The 24,566-nt window shown below is 41.0% G+C and overlaps 1 protein-coding gene across 1 annotated transcript; it reads left to right on the forward strand.

Moving 5' to 3' along the window:
• The first annotated feature begins 338 nt into the window (after nucleotides 1–338).
• On the forward strand, nucleotides 339–24,325 carry tsc1b (TSC complex subunit 1b). Its single transcript, XM_085463243.1, has 22 exons — nucleotides 339–401; nucleotides 6,005–6,220; nucleotides 6,975–7,078; nucleotides 7,328–7,480; nucleotides 7,993–8,137; nucleotides 8,306–8,460; nucleotides 8,555–8,628; nucleotides 8,706–8,884; nucleotides 9,130–9,248; nucleotides 10,317–10,479; nucleotides 10,578–10,699; nucleotides 11,085–11,178; nucleotides 11,618–11,731; nucleotides 13,370–14,009; nucleotides 16,431–16,474; nucleotides 17,434–17,600; nucleotides 18,403–18,585; nucleotides 18,685–18,795; nucleotides 20,343–20,465; nucleotides 20,798–20,985; nucleotides 21,265–21,438; nucleotides 22,035–24,325. The coding sequence occupies exons 2-22, from the start codon at nucleotides 6,112–6,114 to the stop codon at nucleotides 22,705–22,707; spliced, it is 3,834 nt and encodes a 1,277-aa protein (XP_085319369.1). The 5' UTR covers nucleotides 339–401; nucleotides 6,005–6,111; the 3' UTR covers nucleotides 22,708–24,325.
• Nucleotides 24,326–24,566: the final 241 nt, after the last annotated feature.

The following is a 24,566-nucleotide window of genomic DNA, read 5'->3' on the forward strand; positions in this document are numbered from 1 at the left end:
TTAATAATAATAAAAATATATACAATTTCACTCTCTGCATGCAGGCTTCATTCTTCCACCAGTTGGGTGATTGAAAAATATTATAAGCTTTATTTAGCTTTGAAAATATAGATAAATATATATGTTTACATACATCATATATTTATTTATTTATTCATTCCGATAAACGTCTGTAAATGCTAATTCTAGCGGTAAAGTATGCCGAGCAAGAGACTTGGAGCTCCTTTTTTTTTTTAGATGTAATTTGATTTCGAGTGGTAAAAGTTGCGGTCATGACGCGCAGTGCTCCAACGCCTGGGATTATTTTTGCATGCAGGCTGACAGCGGAGGCACACTGTGGTGGGATGGGCTGTGAGCTGTTCAAGATGGCGGCGCCCTGTGGAGTGCAGCTACTCTAACAGGTAAACAGGTCCGATTTTTTTTACATCTCGTCTGTTTTTCTCACTACGAATTTCAACGCACAAGTTACGTTTTGGTGAAAGCGATTAGTTTCGCTTGTTTCTCAGCTGGTTGAATGCGGCTGACAGAGTGAATTCTCCGCCGAGTGTGGGTCGCAGCTCCCAGCTAACGTTAGCTCTCAGCGGTGGGACTGACTTGTTTTTGGGGAGACCTGTGATGGGTAGATGTTAAGGCTTTAAGCGTTTCGTTCTGGTTTTATCTGGCTTTTGTTGTTTATGTATTACAAAAGCAGTGCTCAGTTTGCCAGAGAGGAGACGTCTGCATAGTTTTATAATCGGATAAAGTCAACCCAACCCTGCCCATTGTTCCCTGCGAGTTGTTTACGACAAGCAGCAGCCTCTGGTCAGTCCACATACAGCGGGGAGCTCTGCTGCTTTTCAGCTCCACATCTCGGCCTGTCCTGGCTCTGCACGGCCCTCCTCTTCCATGTCAGTATTTTTCCAGTCTTTACGGCCTTTGTGTATTTTTATTTGCTTTTTCACGCTTCGCTATTCATCCCTGTGACAGATCTGCTGCTCCTTTCTGCAGCGTCTCATTTACAGCCAGCAGTTTACTCAAATTCACCTCAGCAGTTTTTTTTTCTATTGTCACACCAGCCATTAATATCCTGTTGTTTTTTGCTGGCTTGTCAACGCCTCAGCTTTTTCAATCACTCCAAAGACGAAATGGGTCACTAGTTTCACACTTTGACCCCCTCGAGCTCTCATTTCTGCCTGTCACATTGGCTAAGCTGTTAAAATTCCAGCACTGGTAGCTGGGCCTTTGCATTATATATAAACACTAACCTAACACATTGCCTGAAGGGATAAATGTTTATATGTGACACTTCTTTAGAATCCATTCATGTTTATTCATCTCAGTCATTTATTTTCATTTGTAAGCCACCCTAACAACATGTTCATGAATAAATGGGTTTCACAGGGGTATTTAAAGCTTTTCACAAATATTTTAGACCATGTGTGATTTAACCTGCATTCTTTCTGTGCATGCTCACAGTCTTGACATAAATGCGTAAAGACATAAGCTTTGTGTCTCTCCAGAAATGGCAGCGTCCCAAGTTGAACTGGTCCTCTGTAGGTATTTGTTTTTAATATAAGCTCTCAACGAATTAGCAACACGAAAATGGCAACTACTGTGCTGAGCTGATGATAGATGTCCTTAGACAGCTGGTCAGATTGGTGCCCAGGAGATAAGATTAATGTGTGATATACTCATTATTTCCCAGGCAATATAAAATGAACCACATCCCATGCATGCAGCTGACCTTTTTCATTTTTCCGGTCAGCAGCATGCATGGGATGGAAAAAAATAAATAGATGTGACTAATGTCAGTAATACTTAAAGCCAGGTTTGCAGAATTTCCTGGTTTGGTTATCTATGCAGAATTTTTATTTAATTCAAATTATCATCATTATTATTGTTATTGTTATTATTATTATTTTTGCACATAACTCATTTTAAAAAATGGGAATACTGTGCACCAGCACTTAAGAGTTAGGCACCAAGGCTTCCCTCTGTCATGGTGAGAAAAGGTCCGAGCTATTTCCAGGGAATACTGACTGTTTTCAGATTAATGCAGTTTACCACAAGCTCCCAGCCACCGACATGGCCTCATACTGCCTGTTTGGATTTCTGGTTCTGGGAATTTTGAAATGATAGCCACCCAGTCATAACTGTTTAGAGTTTGTTTTCAAGTGTTTGAGGTGTTTTCTTTCTTTCAGGATGTTGTTGTGAAGGAAAGAAATTAAATTTTAATTAGTTGTGCAGCACTAAACTCCTCAAGACTCTGCCCCGAAATGTCCAGCTTAGCTAAGCGGACATTTGACAGTGTTACAAAGTCTGTGTGACATCCAGTGGTGCTGATAATTGTCTGGTAAATTTGCAGCGAGCAAGTGGGTGTCATGTGTTCGGCTTCACATGTACACTACCCAGACAGCACCCCTCACCTACCCCAACACAGTATATTAGTAAGTGTAGCCTTAGCTTCTGAAGGAAGCATAACGTTGTACAACATCCAGATCTCATTCTTACAACATTACCTAAAGACAGTTTATGTAGGTGTGCACAACAAGTCTGAATTAAATATATATATATATATATATATATATATATATATATATATATATATATATATATATATATATATATATATATATATACACACACACACACACACACACACACACACACACACACACATGTGTTTCATATAAATACTTTAAATGTGGAGTCTTTTCAGTTCATTCAGTTTCATATTTGCATGTGGTGACCTGCTGCTTTTCTATTTTATCTACCATTATTTAATCAATTAGTCCAACACAATTTATTACATTTATAGTAATTAATCATTGTATTAAACATAATACTGTTTTCTCATTTAACATCAGACTCTTGTAAATTGTGACAGACATTTTTGCTGTTTTTTTTTTGGATGATTTATATTTAAAAAAAAAATACCAGATGGTAAGAAAATGATAAGAATAGATGTACACCGATTTAAAAGTTCATGTAAGATTTAATATGGTGTGGGATGGTTTGTTTGTTAAACAAAAGAAGCAATTTTAGCTCTGGGAAGACTTGATGGGGCATTTTTCATTATTTTCCACCCATTATATAGCTCAGGAATAGAAAGTTAGTTGTATCTTTGCTCAGTCCAGTAAACTTCTGCAAACTGTGTCTGATTAAAAACTTATTCAAACGGACCATATAGCCACATTATAAAGAAGGCAAATGTCCTTCTTCTTTTAAATATTCACGCAGGAGAAGAGAAGGCTACTGCTAACAGCTCGCGCTCGGCCAAATGTAATTTTCAGTGTGTACATGGAAGCGCTCGGGCTGCATAAAGCTTCTTTGTGTGCTCCTGAGCATTCCCAAGCTGCCTGAGATCACACTGAGGCTAACTCTTGTTTACACCACTGACCTGTCCCTGCAAGACTTCATTTCCACACCCCAATTCTCAACCCCCGTGACTCAGCAGTTAATTGATTTAGAAAAAAAAGAAGAAAACTGGGCTGTGACTTGTCCTGTGAGTGAACAAACGGGAACATGTGCAAATGTTAATCGTGCATTTTCGTTTTTTTTTTTTTTAAATTTGTTTTGAATGGGAGCATCCTGGAGCGACTAATATTGTCACGTTTCCATCCAGAGGGGAAGTGACACATGACTTCAGTGGAAATACACTGGATATCGATTCATTTATTTTCTCCGGATAAGCTCCTGTTATCTTGGGTTTCATAGCATGTGACTCCATGTTGAAAGCTTCAATATTTTTGCACTGATAGTTTACACCCTGTGAGCTACCAAAAACAAACAAGAGTCTCATCATTTTCTAACTTGTTAGGGGTTGTGGTTTAAGAGCTTGAATGAGATCTCTGGTGCTGATTCATTATTCCTTTTGGGGAAGAAGCTGCTGGGTGCAGACACCCTGATGCTAATGGCCTGTCTATCAGTATTATTAATGCCCGTTTCTCAGATGGAGATTTGCGAGGATTCCTTGGCCTCCTTTACTTCGAACAGCTGACTCAGCGTCTAGCCTAAACAGACAACATAAACAGACTTATCCCCTGAAATGGTAAACACATTAGGTCCCGTTGTATTTAAGTTTTTTTTGTTTTGTTTTTTCAAAGCACATACTTGTGTATACTCAATATAAATTAAACAACTTCTCACTTAAAGCTCAGATAGTAAACAGGCAGGATTTGAAAGGATTCTCTTGTCTTCTTGAGGTCAGATTAGCAGCAGGTCACATAGTTGGATCCATCGACACTGCTTAATCCGCTCCAAGTCCGTTCTCTGACCTTTTTTTTTTTTTTTTTTATTTGTCCCGCAGTATGTTTGACAAGTGAGGTGGTTTATGTGTGTTTGTGTCAATAAAGCTGCGTGTGGTTCAGGACTTTGATGGAAAAACGGTTATAGCCTGCTGAGCTTGTGCTTCCCTGCGGAAAAGATTTAATTTTCTTACTTCAAAAAGCAAAATGTATAGGCTTGTTCCAGATTTTTGCCTTGTCACTGTAGGAAAAAGCGTGGGTTTAAGTAACATTATGAATTGGCTCCATTGTCAAATTGTCACGACTTCCTTGGACGTTTGATTAATGGTAAAAACTCTGCATTCTCTGCGGTGACAAAGTTAAAATGTCTGCAGAGGAAAACAGTCGGTTTGTTTAATATAATTGAAAAATAACATGAACTCTGTCATTTCTTTGAGCCACATCTTATCATCAACTGTTTGGTTTGTTTGTGTCACTTTTTGCCGTTTTCAAACTATTACCAAATTATTGCTCTGAAACTATAGTAAATGCAAGTTTTCAAAATGTTATCACACTGTTAATTCAACCTTATTAATCTCTTCAGATATTTTATATAATAGGGATCTCTTATACTGACTCCATACTTTTATTCTTGGACCCATGATGCATAGCCCAGAGTGGTCCTTATTTATCTTATACTGGCTTTGGTGCTACCACTACTTCATCCTCATGAACTGGCAGTATATTCTTGCCTTTGACCCTTAAAAATGGTGGCTCCTCAAAAGTGGTGTTAAACCTGGGGGTGAACTCTGGCATGGCCTGAGCTTCCAGGTTAGAACACATGGGCATTCTGTAGAAAACCTCAACAATTTCTCTGTTTCTTCTTTTTTCTTTTGTGAGCACTGACGTGGTGATTCTTTAGTTGTTTAGGAGAAGACTGTAAGGAGTCCAGTGTGCCTCAGGCTTGAGTATAAATGGTTACTGGTCTATGTTGACATCACAGTTTGCATAAGCTCTGAGCACCGCGTCAACTGTAACCACGGTTTTATATTCTTTTCCCTTAGGGACACCCTCCCTTTAAGCCATCTTCTTTCTAACTGGCTGCCATTGTGTGAAAACATTGACACAATAGCATCCAGTTAGAACTTCAGAAGGAAAGGCTGGTGAATGTTCCACCATCCTCACCAGTTTATTGGGTACTAAGCAGGCATCGTGAAGTCAGGGTTTTTCCTGCTTAGAGGAATTTTAGACTGACTAGCTCTAATAGAGGATTCCTCTATGCCTTCTGGTGCTGCACTTTTTGATAACATGTTAATTTGGCTTCATAAACTCAGCACGAACACAATTATGTTTCGCAAACGATCAGAAATAACAGAAAAATAATTGATATTGCTTTATGTGGCCCTCTTAAAGGCCTTATTTGGCCTCATCTGCGGGATGATTGAGAGACTTAAGGACCACTGCGTGTCTTTACAGCAGAGACGTTGTATTCATTGCTTATAACTTGAAATTACATGGAAATATGGCTGCGTTGTCTGTCATTCACACCTCCCTCACCTGATAGGATACGATGACAAGGCCATTATGTTAGTCAAATCAGAGCTCTTGTGGGTATCACAAAAGAGAAGTCCACTCATTTAGGGTTAACTTTTTTTCTCTCTCCCCATTTAAGAGAATTCTCTTTACTGCAAACCCTGCTTCCCATTACACCGTTGATATTGTCACGCAAGCAGTAATCCTGGATCAGAGCTTAAACACATTCTTGGAAATGTTTTTGATTTGATCTTGGTGCATTGTAGAGGTGCCTGGAGACTGTATTGGTGGGTGGGTCCCAGGAGTCCTCCAGGCAAGTGGGGACGGACGCCGTGACAGAGACGCTGCCTCCACGTCCAGCACTGCCACCACCATGGCCAGGGAGCAGCCAAATGTGGGGGACCTCCTCCCACTCTTGGAGACCTCTGACCTCCACCAGCTAGAAGAGATCAGAGGCCTTATCAATGAGCAGCTCAGCACTGGTAGGCACTTGGCTTGTTATGTGTCAGCACAGTTTATTCTGGGCACAGCTTTCTTTCTCCCTGTGTGTGTGATGTCACTACAACTTAACAGAATAAATAATTAAAAATTATATGCATACTTGTGCTTCTTCAGTGAGTTTCTCATTCTGTTCACAAACTCTGATCCACTCTCTTAAGTTGCACCTAGCAATGGTAGTCCTTGTTCTGCTCTGCAGCCTTGGTTAACTTAGGTCATAACCGGAAACCCCTCTTAACCCTGCGATGTAACCTTCAACACCAGTTGTAGTCGTAGCAGGCTATGTCGACTCAATGTGTAATTTGCAAGATAGATTACCAGCTTAAGCAGAAATTGGCCATTAGACTAGAATATGGACTTCCATTGCTAGCTGTAGGCCAGGAACGTGGAGGTTGAGTTTGTGAGGCAGCTGAAGGCTATATGACCATGAAAAAGATAGCCTAGTCAACCTGGCTGTAAGGAAGTAGGAGAAAGGAAGCTAGCTGGTAAGCAGTGATACTGCTACTTGAGCAATTGCATCATCTTTTCAGACAGATAAAATAATACATCACAAAATGTACTTGGGTATCAATAGCCCATAAAAGTAAAATCTGTGTGTGGGGAAACCACTGAACTTTGATAACCTTGGCCATTCTGTGCCGATTGCATCTCATTCTTTTAATAATGCTTGCTTTATCACCTGGTTTAACTTACCTCACTGCATATTTATTCAAAATCTCCTCCCTGTTTTCCTTGAAGAACGTGGGTCCATGCTGCTAAACACGCTGGTGGACTACTATTTAGAAACCAACTCCGCCCAGGCTGTGCATATCCTGTCATCTGTCAGAGAGCCACATGATAAGGTGAGGTGGAGTTTGTTTGTTGTAGCTTACCTGTGACGTGGGTGGAAAAAAAAAGAAAACCAACAAAACAAAAAGCACTGCTTCTAGAAACATTAAACTCTATGTATTGATTGGTCATTATGGTCCTGTATAAAGTTGCAGCTTATATTGTCACAGATTAGTTTCAACATGCTTTAAAAAGGAGACTAACTGCCTGTGCTGAGTACTGATTGTGTTTGCTACCCTGACCCTAATGTCCTTCTGTCACAGCACCTTCTAGATAAGATGAATGACTGTATGACCAAACAGGCCTGCCGGCTGCCCACCCTCACTCTGCTCGGCCATGTAGTCCGCAAGCAGCCGTCCTGGATCCACAAGATTGCTCGATACCCTCTGCTACTCTCACTGCTCAAATGCCTAAAGGTAACGACCCAGATACGACTCGATGAACAAAGAAATCTTGTAAAGGCACCGAGTCGTGTGTGGATGGATGCGGATCAGATGTTTTTCATCCAAGCAGCTTTTAGAATGGATTTAATTCTAGTGAGCACACAAAGCAGTAGATTGTTTAGTTTTCTGCTTTCAAAGCAGTTACTTACCTGGGTTTTGTTCATATACACACATCTTTGAGCTGTTACTAGCAAGTATTTAAATGTCTACATTAAAAACCATTAGACACAACATCATTAAACACAACATTACTTACAGAGTATAGGCTAAGAATTGTATTATATTTATTGTATTGTACTTTGGCTTGTATTATTTTTAATAGCTACAACATACCCATCCCCAAACCTCACAAAATCTGCCTTAGCTCTACTAGAGCTTGTCAGCAAATTGTATGCTAATACGCTAAGCCTAAGATTTTTGATTGTCCTATGTAATGTCTTTTGTGTGCCCTAAACCTAAATACTTTCACCTTGATATCATGGCAGACAGATACAGATGTAGTTGTGCTTATCACTGGAGTGCTGGTGCTGATCACTCTGCTGCCCATGATCCCTCAAGCTGGGAAACAACACCTGTGGGAGTATTTTGACATCTTTGGCCGTTTGGCATCGTGGAACCTGAAAAATCCAGGTAGGAACTTCCTGTCATGTCTCAAAAATATGTTGTCGGCTTTTTGAATGTTTTCTAGTTCATTTTTAAGGGTCTTGATCCAGTTGTGTGGGAGGTAAAGGGGTGTTTTTATAGGCGCTGAGCAAGCTTAGGTTTTTGTCTCTCTAACCCTTTTTTCCCCACTTTAAGGCCATGTTTCAGAGGTTTACCTAATCCACCTACACGCCAGCGTCTATTCCCTCTTCCACCGTCTCTATGGCATGTACCCTTGCAATTTTGTGTCCTACCTGCGCTCCCATTACAGCATGAAGGAGAACATGGAAACCTTTGAGGAAGTAGTTAAGGTAAGCGCATTACTTCAGATGCAGTGATCTGTTGCTCTTCATTAGAGTTGGAAGCAAAGTGATGATGGATGTTAAATTTGTGTCCAACCTTCAGCCGATGCTTGAACACGTTCGCATTCATCCAGAATTGGTGACGGGAACCAAGGATCATGAGCTTGACCCCACCAGGTAAGACAAATTTTATTTATTTTATTTTTCTGTATTTCCAGCAGGACTTTGACTAACATTGCTCTGCTTTTCTGTAGGTGGAAAAAGTATGAAATCCATGATATCGTCATTGAATGTGCCAAAGTGTCTCTAGACCCCAAGGAGGCTTCCTGCGAGGAGGGCTATGCCACCATGCCTGAGAACTTTTACCCCCAAATCCACCTGCGACCACAGGACTGCACTTCCAGCCCCTACCCAGACCTCCACAGTAGCTATGGTCAGTTTTGCATATGAAACAATACTGATACGAGTAAGAATAATAATAGACATGTTGCATTTTTGCATCTGCATCAAGAACCATAGCTCAGGTTAGAACATTTTATCATTTGAAGTATTACTTTGAAGCATTACTTGGAGCAGCTTTTAAAGAGCACTGGAACAGTGGTGTCCTAAGAACAGACTGAAAGTTGCTGGCTGGATCCATTAGTGGCTTGTTCATACCATTTGTCTTCTTGACAACAGGAAGCACTTCTTCAACCCCATTTTCAACTCCACGACAGCCTCTACCCCCACCCCTGTCCTTGCCCCCCTTCTCAGGGACACAATCCTCGTACCGCAGCCCACAGACCTCCAGACGGCAGGTAAGATCATCCATAATTCGATCAAAATCTGTCATAATTGTTGCTTTAGGACACAGGGTTTGTCAGTAACTGATGATCAGAGGGTAGTGCCAGAGCACGTTGTTGTTAAGCTTCTGCTTGATGCTGGCTGTTGTACACAGGGTCATGTTTACACCCCATATAGCACCTGTCAGACAGAGTTAGGCAATTGTTTGTCCAGAAAGCCCTATGAATGAGTTCAAAAAGAACAATAGCTGTCCTCCATGTTTTTGAAAAACGCAAAGAAAAAGTGTTTTTGAGTCCCTAAAATCAGCTGGCGGGCAGAGTCAGGTTCATGCCCCTATGCTTATCCTGCCACCACTCCGTAAGGGCTGGAAAGGGTTTGTTGCCTTGGAGATGCTGTCTCCCTTTTTATTATCGGACCAGCTGCATGAAGGAGGGGTCTGGGTGTTTTTCTGCCCCCTGGGGTCTGTCTGAGAATTTTTCTCTCCCACGACTGTGACGGATGGATAATCTGGAAAACACGTGAGAGCCGCCATTTTTTACTTGGCTTGCTTCACCCACATCCACCTGTTCCACTATTCAGCCACTATTCAATGTTTTCTAGTTCATTCAAGCTACCATCTGACAGTAAATTAATTCTTACAATGCATTAACAGAATAAGAAACCCCAGCCAATTGAGATGTATTTTAAATTCTAGAATAATAAATATCCTGTAATTTTTGAGAAGCTCAACTCAGGTATCCAGGCAAATGGGCATGCGAATGGTCCTGCAAAATGAGGATAGTCAAGCTTCCTCCAGAAGTGCAATTTTAAATTGCCCCCAGTTAATGTAGCACTGCCAATCTTTCATAAAGCTGATTGTGATACACAGGTGGTCTGTGTCCCTCTCTGTGTGGGCGACGAAATGCATCAGGAAGTTTTAGTCCCCACTTTATAGTTTATAACAAGAGGGCACCAAATCACCATATATGACAGAGAATGATCTAATAATTTTGTTTACTAAGCTACAACAGTATATCATCTATAGACCAGTTTGTTTCCCAAATTTTATTATATTACAGTAATAATGACTCTCTTCTTTGCAGAACTCCTGTGAATTAAATTCCTCCTGTGGTGGGAAAGACCCTCTGTGGAGCCCCTCCTCATTGTGTGGCATGACTACACCCCCTTCCTCAAGGGGCATGTCGCCCAACTTGGAGCTCTCCCACAGTGCCTCACATCTTCCCACCCGCTTCCACTGCACATCAGGTACAGGCTACATCATGCTGTACGTACCGTACCGTTTTCTGACGTGACGTCTTGTCGTGTCTTTTCTGGTGACTGCTGATTGTTTTTGATCCGAGCAGGAGGAAAAGGAACGCCTGCCTCCAGCACCCCAGCCACGTCTTCTCCGCCTCCCACCTTATCAGATGACTTTCCTGTAATCTCCTTACCAGCCAACACAGTACAGTCCAGTCCACCAAGAAAAGTATGCTCTCTCAATGCTATCCTGAAAATGTCCATAAGATGCAGATTTTAGAAATCCTGCCAAACACTTTGCATGATAGAATTACAAAAGGTCATTGGCAGTGGGCAGATTGTGATTATTCATTACACTATGATGTTTTCATTTTTTTTTTTAATCACTTAAGAATCTGAAAAAAATATGACTAATATGTTGAACAATTCAATGTGCCTTACATGAAAACAGCAGGAGGCAATATGATTTGAGTAATTATGTTTAATGAGGGAAAAATTATAACTTTATTTAAAATGTATTTTAGAATTACACTGGGAAAGAAGAGCTGGAACAAACCATCGATGTGTCCTGAAACTGTCTCTAATGAGACTGTTAACTGTGTGTGACTTTTCAGGATCGGAGACATGGGGAAGGCACAAAGCCCACACTGGTGAGACAAGACCCAGTAAAAGAGCCTGAGAAGAGTTCAGAAGTGGCCACAAGCAAAGGTTAGACGTGATGTCTGTCATTGATACGGTTTATTATCATTCATTTTACAGTAGTCTTCACAGGCCATCACTTTTTGGATTAGATCCAGAATGATCCAATAGAAAACCAGTCTGACTGAAATACATTTCAGATGGAGCTCCAGATGAAGCAGTTAACTCACAACTGTAATTTGATCTGATGGTCCACCCCTCCTGGGCAAGACTCCGTTCTGCCTAATTTTAAAATGTTGGATATTTTACAACAGCATAAACATTTGTAATCTGAGTGAAGTGCACACTTCTACTTGAAATGACCTAAAATGTGTTTGATTTCTGCTTTACTATTTATAGAGGTTTAATAGTTAATTTCTCAAGTTTAGGGTAAAAGTATTTCTTCTTTTTTTTTCCCTTTCATTTTTTGATACCATATGCAAACATGTGGCATGTTTTTCGTCATCAGATGCAGGGGCTGCAGAGAACATCTCCATGACTCTGACAGAGCTTTCAGTTTTCATGAAGAAACAGGAGTTGGAGCTGCAGCTGAGAACAGAGAAAGAAAAAGAGAAGGAAGAGGGTGAGTTTCTTTCTTGCAGAAACACATTTATGTACATTGTCAGCAAATTCAAGCCACAAGGACTAAAGTCAACCCAAGAAAATGTTGCTGTACTATTAAAAAAATATTTATTTTGAGGTTAACAAAAAAGAAGTCTATAGTTTCCCCAAGTTATTCACATGGTGTTAAAGGCAGACTACCTGCTGCTCTCATTCCTCTTATTGAATTATAAATGCACACAAAATGCTAGCAAGATGTTGAATAAATTCATGCTAGCCATTTTTTATTCAAACATTGGATCTGAGCAGCATTCACAGGCACATATTCATCAAAAGAGCTGTATGAACTGGTGATTCTGGCACAAGACCTACATTTGAAAATTCTCAATGTCATATGGCTTTTCTGTTTAGTGGTTGCTACTGGCAATCACTGGAGCCATCAAAGCCATATTGATAATCCTGAGAGGCTCTTAATGTAGCAGTCTGCTCCTTTTCTCTTTAATATTACACCTGCAGAGTTCTTGGTTTGTTTGGTTTTTTTTTTTTCTTCATATTTGTCACCCTTAAGTGTTTCAACTCATTACATTTTTATATTAGACAAAAAGGAAAAAAAAAGTAAATGTAAAATTCAGTTTTTAAATTGTTTAACGTAATAAGTGGTTTTGCCACCCTGGCAGTAAGAATTGCAGTCGAGCATTTGTAGTAAGTTTCACATCACTGGAGAGGCCCACCTTTCTCTTAAGGCCTGTTTGAGATGCTTTGGCATGACCTTAATCAGATTCAAGTCCAGATTTTGACTAGGCCTCTCCAAAACCCTTGTTTTGCTGCCTTTTTTTGTAAAAGCCATTCAGAGGTAGGCTTTCTGGTGTGTTTTGGATCATCATCCAGCTTCACACCCCAGCTTGAGCTTCAGGGTGTGAACTGATGTCCAACGTTCTCGTTCAGGATATTCTGGTAGAGAGCAGAATTCATGGTTCCATTAATTACAGTGTCTAAGTCCTGAAGCAGCAAAGCAGCCCCAGGCTATCACACTACCACAACCATGTTTGACAAGAGCCTATCCCAGTTGTCATACGACTAGAGATGGCCTACGCTGCCTCTCAAAAAGAAATGAAAGGAAAGTTAAGGAAACTGTACTTCCTAGCCCAATAGATTTTCCCTTAAACTAGTTGCATTCTTTAAAGCAAAGTAATTTGATTTTTCAGAACAGACACCTTAATAAAATTGGATAACACATATATAAGAACAATGAGTCAGTAGGATGGTCTGTTTTTAATTAAATCAACATTCTGATAAACAGATTCCCCCAGTTAAGTTGGACAATTCTCAGCTCATGAACTAAACATCCAGGATGCCAACACATCTGTTTATTTCCCTGTATGTTGAGCTTTCTCTGCATAGTTACTGGTTTAAATCCCACTTGAGCCACTTATAATAAAAATAAATGCACCTGCAGTGCTGCGAACACCACTTTTAACAGAAGCATCTGCCAAATGGCACAAGCTCTGTTTCTAAAGCTAGGTGCTTAGATGTAAACATCCATTCCTTCTTAAATAATAAAAAAAAAAATACAAAAAAAAATTGGGCGCTAGTTTTGTGATTGCAGAAATATTTAAACCTGCATGTATATTCTGAATGTCATTGTCTCCATCTACTGCAGCTGCCATCACAGAGGAGCTATGGAAGCTCACTGAAGAAAAGCTGGAGCTGTCGGGTGTCAGGGGCTTTGACTCCCCTTTCTATCACACCACTGAAACGCTGACTGGCTGTCAGACACGAGACAAGACCCGCTCCAGCACCCAGCCTGGAGGCACCGTCCGGGACACCCATCATGCTGTATCAACACCAGATAAAGCGGAGAACACCGTGTGTAGCAGCACTGTTGGCAGTGAAAGAGGAGCGGGAGCAGGAGAAGGAAGGAATTCAGCTGTTGGCCTGGAGCAGTCATGCTCCTTTCACACATGTTTTACTCCTATTGAGCACCACCTGCACCAAAGCCCCTCTGTCCCGGATGATGAAGTGACTAAGTTTGGGATGTTCTCCCCGAGTCCGTGCAGCAAGACGCCAGCCCCGGTTCCCTATGAGTCATTTTTTGATCTGGCCTTGCCGAGGGCAGCTTCACTCTTTGTGCACCAGAAGACGTCAGAGGTGGCGCACAAGGTCACCATGGAGAGACTTTTGCAGCGGGAAGAGGGGTTGGAGGATGGAGAGGAGGAAGGGGTAGTGTCTGCTTCACCACTGGAGGTGCTGGATCGCCTTGTTCAGCAGGGAAGTGACGCCCACGACAAAGTTCTCAAGAGGTGAGAGACTTTTAAGTCTACATCATTTTAACACTCATATCTACAGTGATTGTGGTCTAAAACACAGGTGACCTGCACTCCATCCTGTGCCTGCACACATCCTGTGTAGACTCAGCTGCTACAGCTTCTGCGAACACTACAGATTCTATAGATTGTAGCTTATTTGGAAACATTAGCAACAGTGTATTTTAATAGTTTAAAATGTTCTGTTGTGCATGAAAAGACTAGAATTGGTCATGACCCAGCCTCTGATGTGCTATAGTCAGACCAGAAATGGTTTGATTTGCCAAAAATATTTCTTCTAAAAATGTCATGTGTAATGGCAGCAACTGCATCTAGTTTCCTCACAATGCTATTACAAACGCAGCAGCCAGTAATCTATCAGATTAGCCCCTTGAGTAAAAAGTCAAGTCCCTGTATTTGAGTATTTCTTATCTCCAACTCCTACAGGATCCGCTCAGCTCTTTCCAGTATTTAAATTGATTTTTAAGCCATAAAATATTTTAAAAGTCTTAAGTACTTGTGAGAGATCATAAATTTTAAATGTCCTAATACTTTGACCATATCAGACATGCATTACTACATGTAGTCGGCATTGTTTTCTATTACAGGCTGTTTAGAAGAGGTGAAATGACAATTAGAAGGTGACAGATGGGAAATGCAAGTAGCAAGGACACGAGGTTCCAATTGTTAGGTGATTTCTAAATGTTTTGGAAAAAAATTAAACTTAAAAAATAAATTTTATCCAGTTGAGTCCAATATAAGGTTCAAATTGTTTAGAAAAAAAGGGTGCCAGTGGAGTCTTTCATTTCCACTGTTACCTCATCATCAGTGCCACGTGGACCGCAAGCTGGTTATGTTGGGCGTAATGAAACACCCACAACATTATTAAGTATTTAGAAGAGGGTTTGTGGCTCCTTTGCATAATCCACAACATTTGTGTCATTTTCAAGTTGATGATTCCTAAATCAGAATGTGTGAAGACATTTAGTTTTAATAGATAATCAGTGTGCATTGCTCAAGTTATTACTGTGTTCTGCTGTCAAACATCTTAAATTAACTTTTGAAAAGCATGCAGAAACCTTTTTTTCAACATTGTTGAATGGCATGAAACACATGCCATGAGGTTAGATGCACCGAAACTGTATTTTCAGTTGTAGTTTTAGTTGCACAGAAAAGCTCTGTGCCTTTCCTGATTAGCTTTAGTGAGTGTGATACAAACTCTGCTAGATGGATACAGTTTCAAAGAAAATTTAAGTTATTAAATATCAACTTTCAGTATGAAAATACTGAAGTAACACATGTATGTTGCGGTGGTTTAGGTATTCATTCTTTAACTTCTTTGTTGTGAGTCAGCCACTCATCTTGATCACACTGAAGAACCTCATGAGTCTGTTTTGATGTGCTTTTCAATGTTCAGAGTGTTTCTGGGTTGTTTCCAGTCTATTACCGCAGTTCCAAAGGAAAACACCCGGTTTGAACAAGCATGACATTGTTTGAAATCCACCTCCCCCTTCTTTTCTTTCTCTCTCTCACACACTCACACACACACACAGCTGGCTTGTCCACAGTGCCAATAATACAACAGCACAAGCGGTGTCAGCAAAGCCAGGACTAAGCACAGATCATTTAGACTGCATTCAATTTTAGTTGCTTGCTACTGCCATATTTAGATTTTATCTGTGTTAATACAGGCAGGTGGAGAGAATGAAGTTGGCACACACACATGTCAAAATCAAGGCAGAGAGAGAAATAAGACAAGTTACAAGCATGCCATTTTTACTGCGATGTGGTCACCTGTAAGGGGAGGAAATATGGACAACGTATGGGAAAATTGTAGGAGCATAATTATAGCTCTTATAAACAGTCTTGATATATCTTGACATTTAGTGAATTCTAGACTCTGCTAGGTAGATTTTGATACTGTTGGACAAAGCCAAGCCAGCTGTTGTGTCTTGTCACTTCAGCAGAACATAAGTCCCAAGACTGAGCCCACAGAGTAGGCTCTTAGAGTCTGGCGTGATCTGGTTTGCAAAAATACTGAATGTTCTGCTAGAAAGATAGGAGGTGCATCCAGATGCTTCCTCTGACACTGACTTTCATCACAAAAAATGAGTCATTTCTGTATTATTGTATATTTAGCACAAGTGCACTTTTTGAGCTAAAGCACACTTGCTGTCCAATACAGTGGTCTGATTGGTCAGATCGCTTTATTTGCATCCGGTGTGCAAAGGCCATTAACCTGTGCTAACATTTGCTTTTACCGGTGACTACATGGCTTTGTTTTGTTTTTTAGAATGCAAAAAGGGCAGATTAAGAGTACAATACGACAAAAACTGCTCATGTTACTGACCTGTTTTGTTTTTGTTCCCCCCCCCCCCCCCCAAAAAAAAAAAAAAATAAAAAAATCTTCTTTAACAGATTACCTTTGCCAAGTAAGTCAGCTGACTGGACACACTTTGGAGGTAAATCCTTCACAACACTCAGAACACCATTGTACACAGATGAAAGAAGCCATTATCAACACTGCAGATGGAGCAGTATATAAATAATATGCATGACTAAGTTTGGCCGTGAGGTCTTAAGACATTTGCAGTATTTTGAAATGAGATGTAAGATGTCTTCTCTGCCTTTGTTTATGCTTAAGCGCACAAATCAAATTTTCTCCAGCTGCAGTTCATAAAAAGGAAAAACAAATAAAACTCTGCCAACCTATAATTACAACTCTGGAATCTGATAATCTCCCTTGGCTGACTGATAGGAGTCACGTCTTTCAAATTACATCTAAAACAAAACTTCACTCTTCACTTGTGGCTGATGGGCATGGAGCCCTTGGATGACTGTAAAGATCCTGGATCAAACTTTCCAGCACATACTCACTAAATTAGTCTATCATTTTTTGATAAGCAAAGCCGTGTATTCAAAGTTAGACTGGGCATTTCCTAGATTTTTATTATTATTTGACATAATTTTAAATATTCATAATGTATATAATATTTATGATGTAAATAACTGGTAATGACATCAGGTTATTCGTCAAACTGCCAACCAGACCATAGTACTAGTTACTTTTGCTTGTTTAATTGTTGAACTTCAGCCTTTAGTGATCAAATGTTTGTTCTGTTATCATGATGTAAACAAATGCCAATCTTGATTTGAAAATAAGAAAAAAAATTCACATTTTCTTACTAAACTGCACACCTGAACTCATTTGTAAAAGGTGTTTGCTATTTTAAGTGCTCTTTATACCACTGCGTGTGAGTGATTAGCAAAGTTAGGAAAAGCAATAGATTATAGAATATAATTTTATACCTAAACCATTACCTGTGCTCATCTTGTGTTTCACACTCTAATAATAATTAACTCCACTAATTAGTCGTGTGTGTGTGTGTTAATTACATTATTATTACCTGGGCTTCCTCAGGCTCAGCTCCGCTGGATGAGCTTCACACGCTGCGCAGCCAGCTGCTCCTGCTGCACAACCAGCTGTTGTACGAGCGCTACAAGAGGGAGCAACACGCCGTCCGCAACCGACGCCTCCTCCGACGCATCATCAATGCCACCGCACTAGAGGAGCAGAACAACGCCATGGCAAGTTTGCAAGTGCTCATTATCACAGATTGAACACTTTCAAACAGTGTTGAAAATGTACAAAAGGTGATGTAGCTATCTTATACACTAGATGTGCACTGATTCAATAGCTTATTTTCATTTGGAACGATAAAAAAAGGGACAAAGCTCATCTAAATTCTTCAGAGACATTCAGTAATCACTGAGGCATTCGGGCATTTCATAATACCAGCTGTCTAATCAGCTGAGGGTCATCTGCATACATACCAATGAAACTGTAACCGAAGTTTTGTTTGCACACAGATTAGTTTCCAACAAATAACAGTTACAAAGAAGTCACAAAGGCTGTTTTGCCTCCAGTAATCAAATGTGTTTGATTACATCCATGTCGCAATCAACCAAAAGAATAACTTTTTACCCCTCTGCCCACTCCACCAGGCAAGCAGCAGGGCAGCATGGACACCAGAGTTTGTGAATTTGGTAACTTGAAAACGAGGCAATGTAGGAACTTCAAATTGATACCACAAGTGCATCTAATAGCAATCTTGGAGTTCGAAGCTCCGTGACCTTGATGTTAGGGTCAGAGTAAAGTTTCTTCTGAATGCATTAACTTGAGAACCAGGCGACATATGTTACCATTGGTGTGTCTACTAGGAGGTTGTATTGAGACGTGTGCCAGTATTTTTGTAAATCATTCAAAAACAGTTCAATCTGAGTTTCTGGTTCAGAAAATTCTGTGCTTATCGTGTGTGTGTGTGTGTGTGTGTGTGTGTGTGTGTGTGTGTGTGTGTGTGTGCGTGTGTGTGTGTGTGTGCGCGTGTAGAAGGACCAGCTGAACCTGCAGAGTGTGGACATCCTATCTCTAAGGGAGAGCTTGCAAGTGGAGCAGCAGCGATACAGGCAGCTGTGGGAGGACCGGGAGACGGTGGTGACCAGGCTGCACAGTCAGATCAGACAGCTGCAGCAGGGTCGAGACGACTACTACACCAAGAACCAGGAGCTCCAGGTACACATGCACGTTCACTCTTATATTATGATGTGCTAACATTTCTATACGGTATACATTAGAGTTTGGTATTCATCTAAATCTGTCCTGCATGTTCAGAGCAAGCTGCAGGAGTATCAGAAGAAGATGGATGAACTGGAAGCTGAGCTTCAAAGGGCCAACAACAAAGTTTGTCACACTGGTCACCTCCTGAATCAGATGACTATCAAGGTAAAGAAGTACAGAGTGTGAGATCATTTCAAACCACAGTCAGAACTTCGGCTTTTGTTGGTGTTTTGATAGTTTGACATTCTACCTTTGTAGCTACATTACTAGTGCGATAACCTCCACCTGGTGGATGATTGGTGGCTTTGCCACTTGTTATAGAAAAAAGGAAGGTGTCTCTATGCTGTACGTGGTGTGATTACAGCACACTGTAACTCCTTCTGTAAGACTTGCAAAATTTAAATTTGGTTTTAGTTCAGGGTTGTGCATCTGTACAAAGGTTCAGGTAGTTAAAAACTGGATGCTTGTCTTTAGGCAGCAGGACTCGCAGGTTAACCTTGGGAGACAAATTCTCAGTGCACCAACATGAGAAGGTCGAAGACATTGTGCTCCTTACCAGATTGAAAACTGATTCCTTGACTCAAAAATTGCTGTCTGGTATCTGAGCGGTAGAAGTCACCACGGGTTGAAATGAAAGTTGAGTCAGTTGGAGAGAGAAGTGGTTAACTTTCTAAGCCAGCTTCAAGCCTGTGGTGAGGAATCTAAAAGTAGCAGCTGCACTTAAAGCTGCTGCAGGTGCACCCCCCACAGTCTTTGATTGCCTTTCATATTAAGACTTCCTATACCTTTTGCTATAGGAAGTTCCAATCCAGTGGTATGTGTGCCTGACCTGGTTTTTTTTTTTTAAGTCAAGCTCTGATATCCTTATATCATATCTAATCATTCTCTGTCAGAGCAAGTTCTCAACTTCAGGGACATTAACGTGTCTTTGCCAACAGACCTATATGACCACTGGTGAGACATCACTAACTTCCTAACACAGTCAGGTTGTGTTTTTACTCTATTTTTCTATGTGCTTGCTTCTCCTGTAAATGGAAAAACTGTGCAGTACCATGAGCAGGCTTGCAGACAGCTGGGTCAGACTTGGGGAGCTCCAAAAAAACATGCAGATTGTCCCAGGGCTCGTTGCCTTGGAGATATTGTCTCACCCTCTTTATTTTTGCGTCAGCGACACAGGGGGTCTGAGTGTTTTTTCTGGCTCCTGGGATTGGTCTGAAGTCTGTTTCCCTCCTCTGACCCAGACTGAACCGAAATCCTGATGAGCAGGGAGGCGTCTATTCATTTCAGATCAGACAGCATCCATAGGGTCATATATAAGGTCCTTGTTCACGATATTCAGGTTAAGTACAAGTTGGCAGAGGCAAAAGATGCCTCACCATATTCTGAATTATTCCTTAAATTTCTCACTTATTAGGCAGTCAAGATATTCTTCAAGACCATGGCCATATGGTTTAATATCACGACCTGGGAAGTAATTTCTTAGGACGATTTCACAGAATGGCTGTAAAGTGTGACACATTTAAACAAAGTTGAAATCTTTTGGATTTCTCTGTGTACTGAAATATCACATGACTTTTTGCCGCAACTCATTGGACGTTTATCAGAGTCAGATCATTAAGGACTGCTTTTCTCAAATTCTTTCGAACAGGGTATTTGTAGCATAATTGCTAATTTGCCCTCCATCATCATTGTTTGTCTCATTTGTCCTTCAGCTGAGCAACAGCGAGAGCACCCAGCAGCAAATGAGCTTCCTGAACAAGCAGCTGCTGCTCCTCGGGGAGGCACATAAGCTGTCCATGCAGGAATTACAGCACGCAGACGCCAATAACACAAAGGTATGTGTGTGTTTGCAGGGAACAGCAGAGATGACGTACTGAAGTGAAAATGGACACTAATTGGGTTTGTTGGGTGTGAAACAAAACTCTCCCAGTGAAGCATTTTCAACTTCATGGCAATATGAACTCTGGTGAATGAAGTCACAGGCAGTCAGCTAATCATAATGCTTTGAAACAAAGACATGACTGTGCTTATGTACCACTTACTGCTAATTTGCAGATAACTTACCTTGTAGAATATGACAGCTTTGTAGTAAGGCTCGCAGAAAATGTTAATCTGTATTTTGTTCCCATTTTCATGCATTTTTCTTGTGTTGTGACCCACCACCCAGGAGGCCCAGATGCTGCAGGTGTCTTACGGAAAGGAGGTGGAGACTCTACGGCAGAGTCTGCTGGTTCAGGGTCAGAAACTCGAGGCAGCGCAGCAGAGAGTCGCCGAGCTGGAGACGCTTCTCTCCAAGAAGGAACACCTTATTGCAGAGCAAAAGAAGTTCCTCGAGGACGTAAAATGTCAAGCAAAGTGAGCACCAGGATTCAAACAAAAAGAGAATTTAATGTAACTCTTTTCTGTATAACTTAAAGCAGCATTGTGTAATTTGAAAATTAGCGTTTGTCGTAATCTTTGTGTGAGAAGATGGATCGCTACTTTATTACGGATCATAAACTAGTTGTGCAAGTAGGCAAGATCATTTTTCCTACAAACAAAACATTTGGCTCCCCCCACAATTTGGTCTCATGTTCTCTCTCCATGTTTGTCTTTTCCTACATTGAACCAGTGTCTTCTCTCTTTTCTTTGAAGGGCTGAGCTGCAGGCCTCAGACAGCAGGTATCAGGCTCAGAGGAGAATCACTCAGCTGCTGCAGACTGAACTCCTGCAGCTTTACAGCAGAGTAGAGATGGAGGCTCCAGCCAGCACCACCTCCTGCTCACCACCAGAGGGCAGAGATGACCCACACATGCCTTGTGACTCCAGGTCAGAGTGGAGTTGTGATGTTACTTTTTGCCATGCAAAAGTAAAGTCAGTGTTTCAGTCCTTGCTTCCTCCAACCTGCATGTCAAAGTATCCTTGAGTAATACACTGAGCCCTGAGTTGCCTCTAATGCATCCATCAGCGTGTGAGTGTGTGACAGCGCTTTTTTTTTTTTTTTTTTTAAAGGCATATAATAAAGCACCTGTAAGAGTGTGTGCAAATCCACCAACACTCAGTTTGGTGAAATCGTATTATTAGTACATTACAAATTATATAATATTCTTTTTAGTGCTAAAACGGCAGAGCTGAAAACTAGAGTCTGACACTTTGGTTCAGACACAAATGGATGGATAGCATAGTATTTCATAGATAACTTCTATTATTGTGCGGATCATAGATGGTTCATAGGCTTTTTAACATTGCAAATCTTTAGTTGTAAGGGGAAAAAAATGTCAGTTGTCTAATTTATTCATAAATAACCTGGAGGAGGGAAAAAATGGAAAATGTATGTTTCACTGTTTCTTTTCATTTAAAAAAAAAAAAAAAGAACTTCAGCTATTTGGTCCACTCTGAAATAATGTTTTTTCTCCCCACCACAGTGGCATCGTGCCAGATGGACCAAGTAACATTCACAACAACGAGGACACAGACAGCAGACCACCACATGACTCCCCTCATGGCAATGGCAGCACTTTATCGCCAGGGCAACCAAAGGCGAGCAACTCTTCCAAGTCAACAGCAAACTCCATCAACGGCAGTCAGGAACTTGCCCCACCCCTGCTGGTGGAGCCCTCCCTGTCCTGCCCCCACGCCAGCCTGCTCACTCCCCTGGCCGCCTCAGACACACCACTCACCGTGGGCTCCTACCCCAGTGCCAAGAGCTTCCTGGGCATGAGGGCACGTGAGCTGTTCCGCAACAAGAGTGAGAGCCAGTGTGATGAGGACCAGCCACCTCCTCGCCTCGCTGGCCTCGCCCACGGCCTGAAGACTGAGCTGTGCGTGGAGTCGATAAGCCCAAGTTATATTGCCCCAGTCAGCCCCGCACCTTCGCCCATCCCTCCCCCTCCCCCTCCCCCTGTTACTCCTCTCACTGTGCCCACCAAGGAGCCCGCCTCTGAGCCGAAGCAGCAGAGGGCTTCCAGGCAGGAAAGTCTCTGCAGAAAGACAGGGGCGGGGCCTGGTGGTGGGAGGGTACAGGTAGGGTCAAGTCGCCCCCGGCAGCAGCAGCTTAAGATCATGGACTATAACGAGACCCATCATGAGCACAGTTAGGGACATAGGACTGAGCCGGTATGAAGGGAGACTGAAATTTAATGACGGAGAAGAGCTACAAAATCGACAAGAGGAACATGTCAGCAATTCAGTGTTATTTGTCCCATTCCCTAAGTGTCACTCTGGGTGGACAACAGGATTTTCACCCCAAGTTCTTCTACTTATGATTGATTTTGGGGGGTTTTTTTGTTTGTGTTTTTTTTCATAATGCTTTATTTCCCTGAAGAATTTTGATAATGTGATACAAGCAATGTCAGCATGTTACCAGTGAGCACGCTACGCTTGACAAAACAAAGGTGCTGAAAGCTTCACTGACAGGAAGCTGATAACAGTGATAAAGAATCATGAAGCTCCCTACACAGGACACCTTGACTATTTACTTTTTAGAAAGTCAGTTCACCTAAATTGGAGCTACTTTCTATTGTGGTGGTGTGGCTATCCACAGTAACAGACGGTTTGTTGTTGAAATATTTAGAGATCATGTCTAAAAGCTGTGAGCAAAATTCCACTCATCACTATTGCATAAGCTGAGAAGGCAGAAACTGTCTCTTTGACTGTAACTGAAGGCACAAGTCAGAAAACCTGAATTTTGGGTAAACTGACAGCTTACTCACTTTTTTTTTTCTTCTTGTTTTTGTTTGAAACATTTTCTTTTTTTCCTATTTAAATGGTAGCAATTCTAAAAAAAAGAAAACACTGTTTATTTTTCATCAGTTATCACTTCTAATCAAAGTTCGAATATAAGTTCGCTTGAGTTTTTGGTTTGTTCTAGTGACATTTTGAACCCACACTTTATTGTTCCTGTGTTTAAGCAGAACATTTCCGACAAACCTTTACGTTTTTGTTAAAAGGAAAATTGGTTTTGCATCCAAATGTTTAAGTGTAGGTGCTGCGGACACACAAAAATTATTTCCACAAAAAAGGAAAGTGAGTGAATGAGATTTGGAAACTGGTAACATTTTTATGAATTTTTATAAATGCTACATTTTCTACACCCCCTGCCCCCCCCCCCTTTTTTTTTTTTTTTTTTTTTTTTTTTTAATTTTGGGGTACATGAACTAAAATTGAATCAGACCTGACAGGGTTGCACGACCCAGGTTTTATCACAACATTCAGTTCAATACGATTATTTTGAAAGTGCCAAGCAATATATTTGCATTCTGGCTGACCTCAGTCATCTCTAAACATAAGTGTTGTTTCTCAACTTGTTCACTACGCTTGAAAACAGACATATTCTGTCCGATGGGTTTTCCTTTCTGCAGGTCTGATAAACATGGAGTAACCTGTTCCCCTTTTGGAAGTATTAGAAGTAAACTCTGGCTGTGGAAGTCCATCTAAATCCTGTTGTCCACCGGGAACTCCTGCTGTTTTTTCCTTCTGCCTCGCTATCTAAAGCATGTTCAACAATCCACTTTAAATGCCAACCATAGTATCTACAGCAAACCAAGACAGAAGAAACCAAGACAGAAGGTACAATCAGCACAAACTGAAGGAAGAAATCAGGACTCTCACCGGAGCTGGAGAATCTGGGACAAAATGGCAAAAAAGGAAGTTCGTAAAGCAGTGGCTTGTGTTTAACTGTGAACAATAAAGATCGTCTTCAATGTTTTGCACTACAGTTCTGAGTTTTCCTCGTTTTTTTTTTTTTTTTTTTTTTTTCTGGTCATTGTGAGTTTAATCTTTGGACAAAACCAAATGGGTTAATATTTTACTTTCAGCTCTGACTGAATTTTAGTTTCTTGATCTTCATTGACAATATTATTAATTTAGGAAGTCACCTCCCAGTCGAATTGAAGTAGACAAATAAGCTTACTCTCCTCAGTTAAGCTACTAGAAATTTAAAGTTCAAGTTCTTTAAA

This window comes from Copadichromis virginalis, linkage group LG7 (genome assembly GCF_057382275.1).
Source record: "Copadichromis virginalis isolate Kocher_CV1m ecotype Utaka linkage group LG7, C_Virginalis_male_GT1.1, whole genome shotgun sequence".
In the NCBI taxonomy this organism is placed as follows: Eukaryota; Metazoa; Chordata; class Actinopteri; order Cichliformes; family Cichlidae; genus Copadichromis; species Copadichromis virginalis.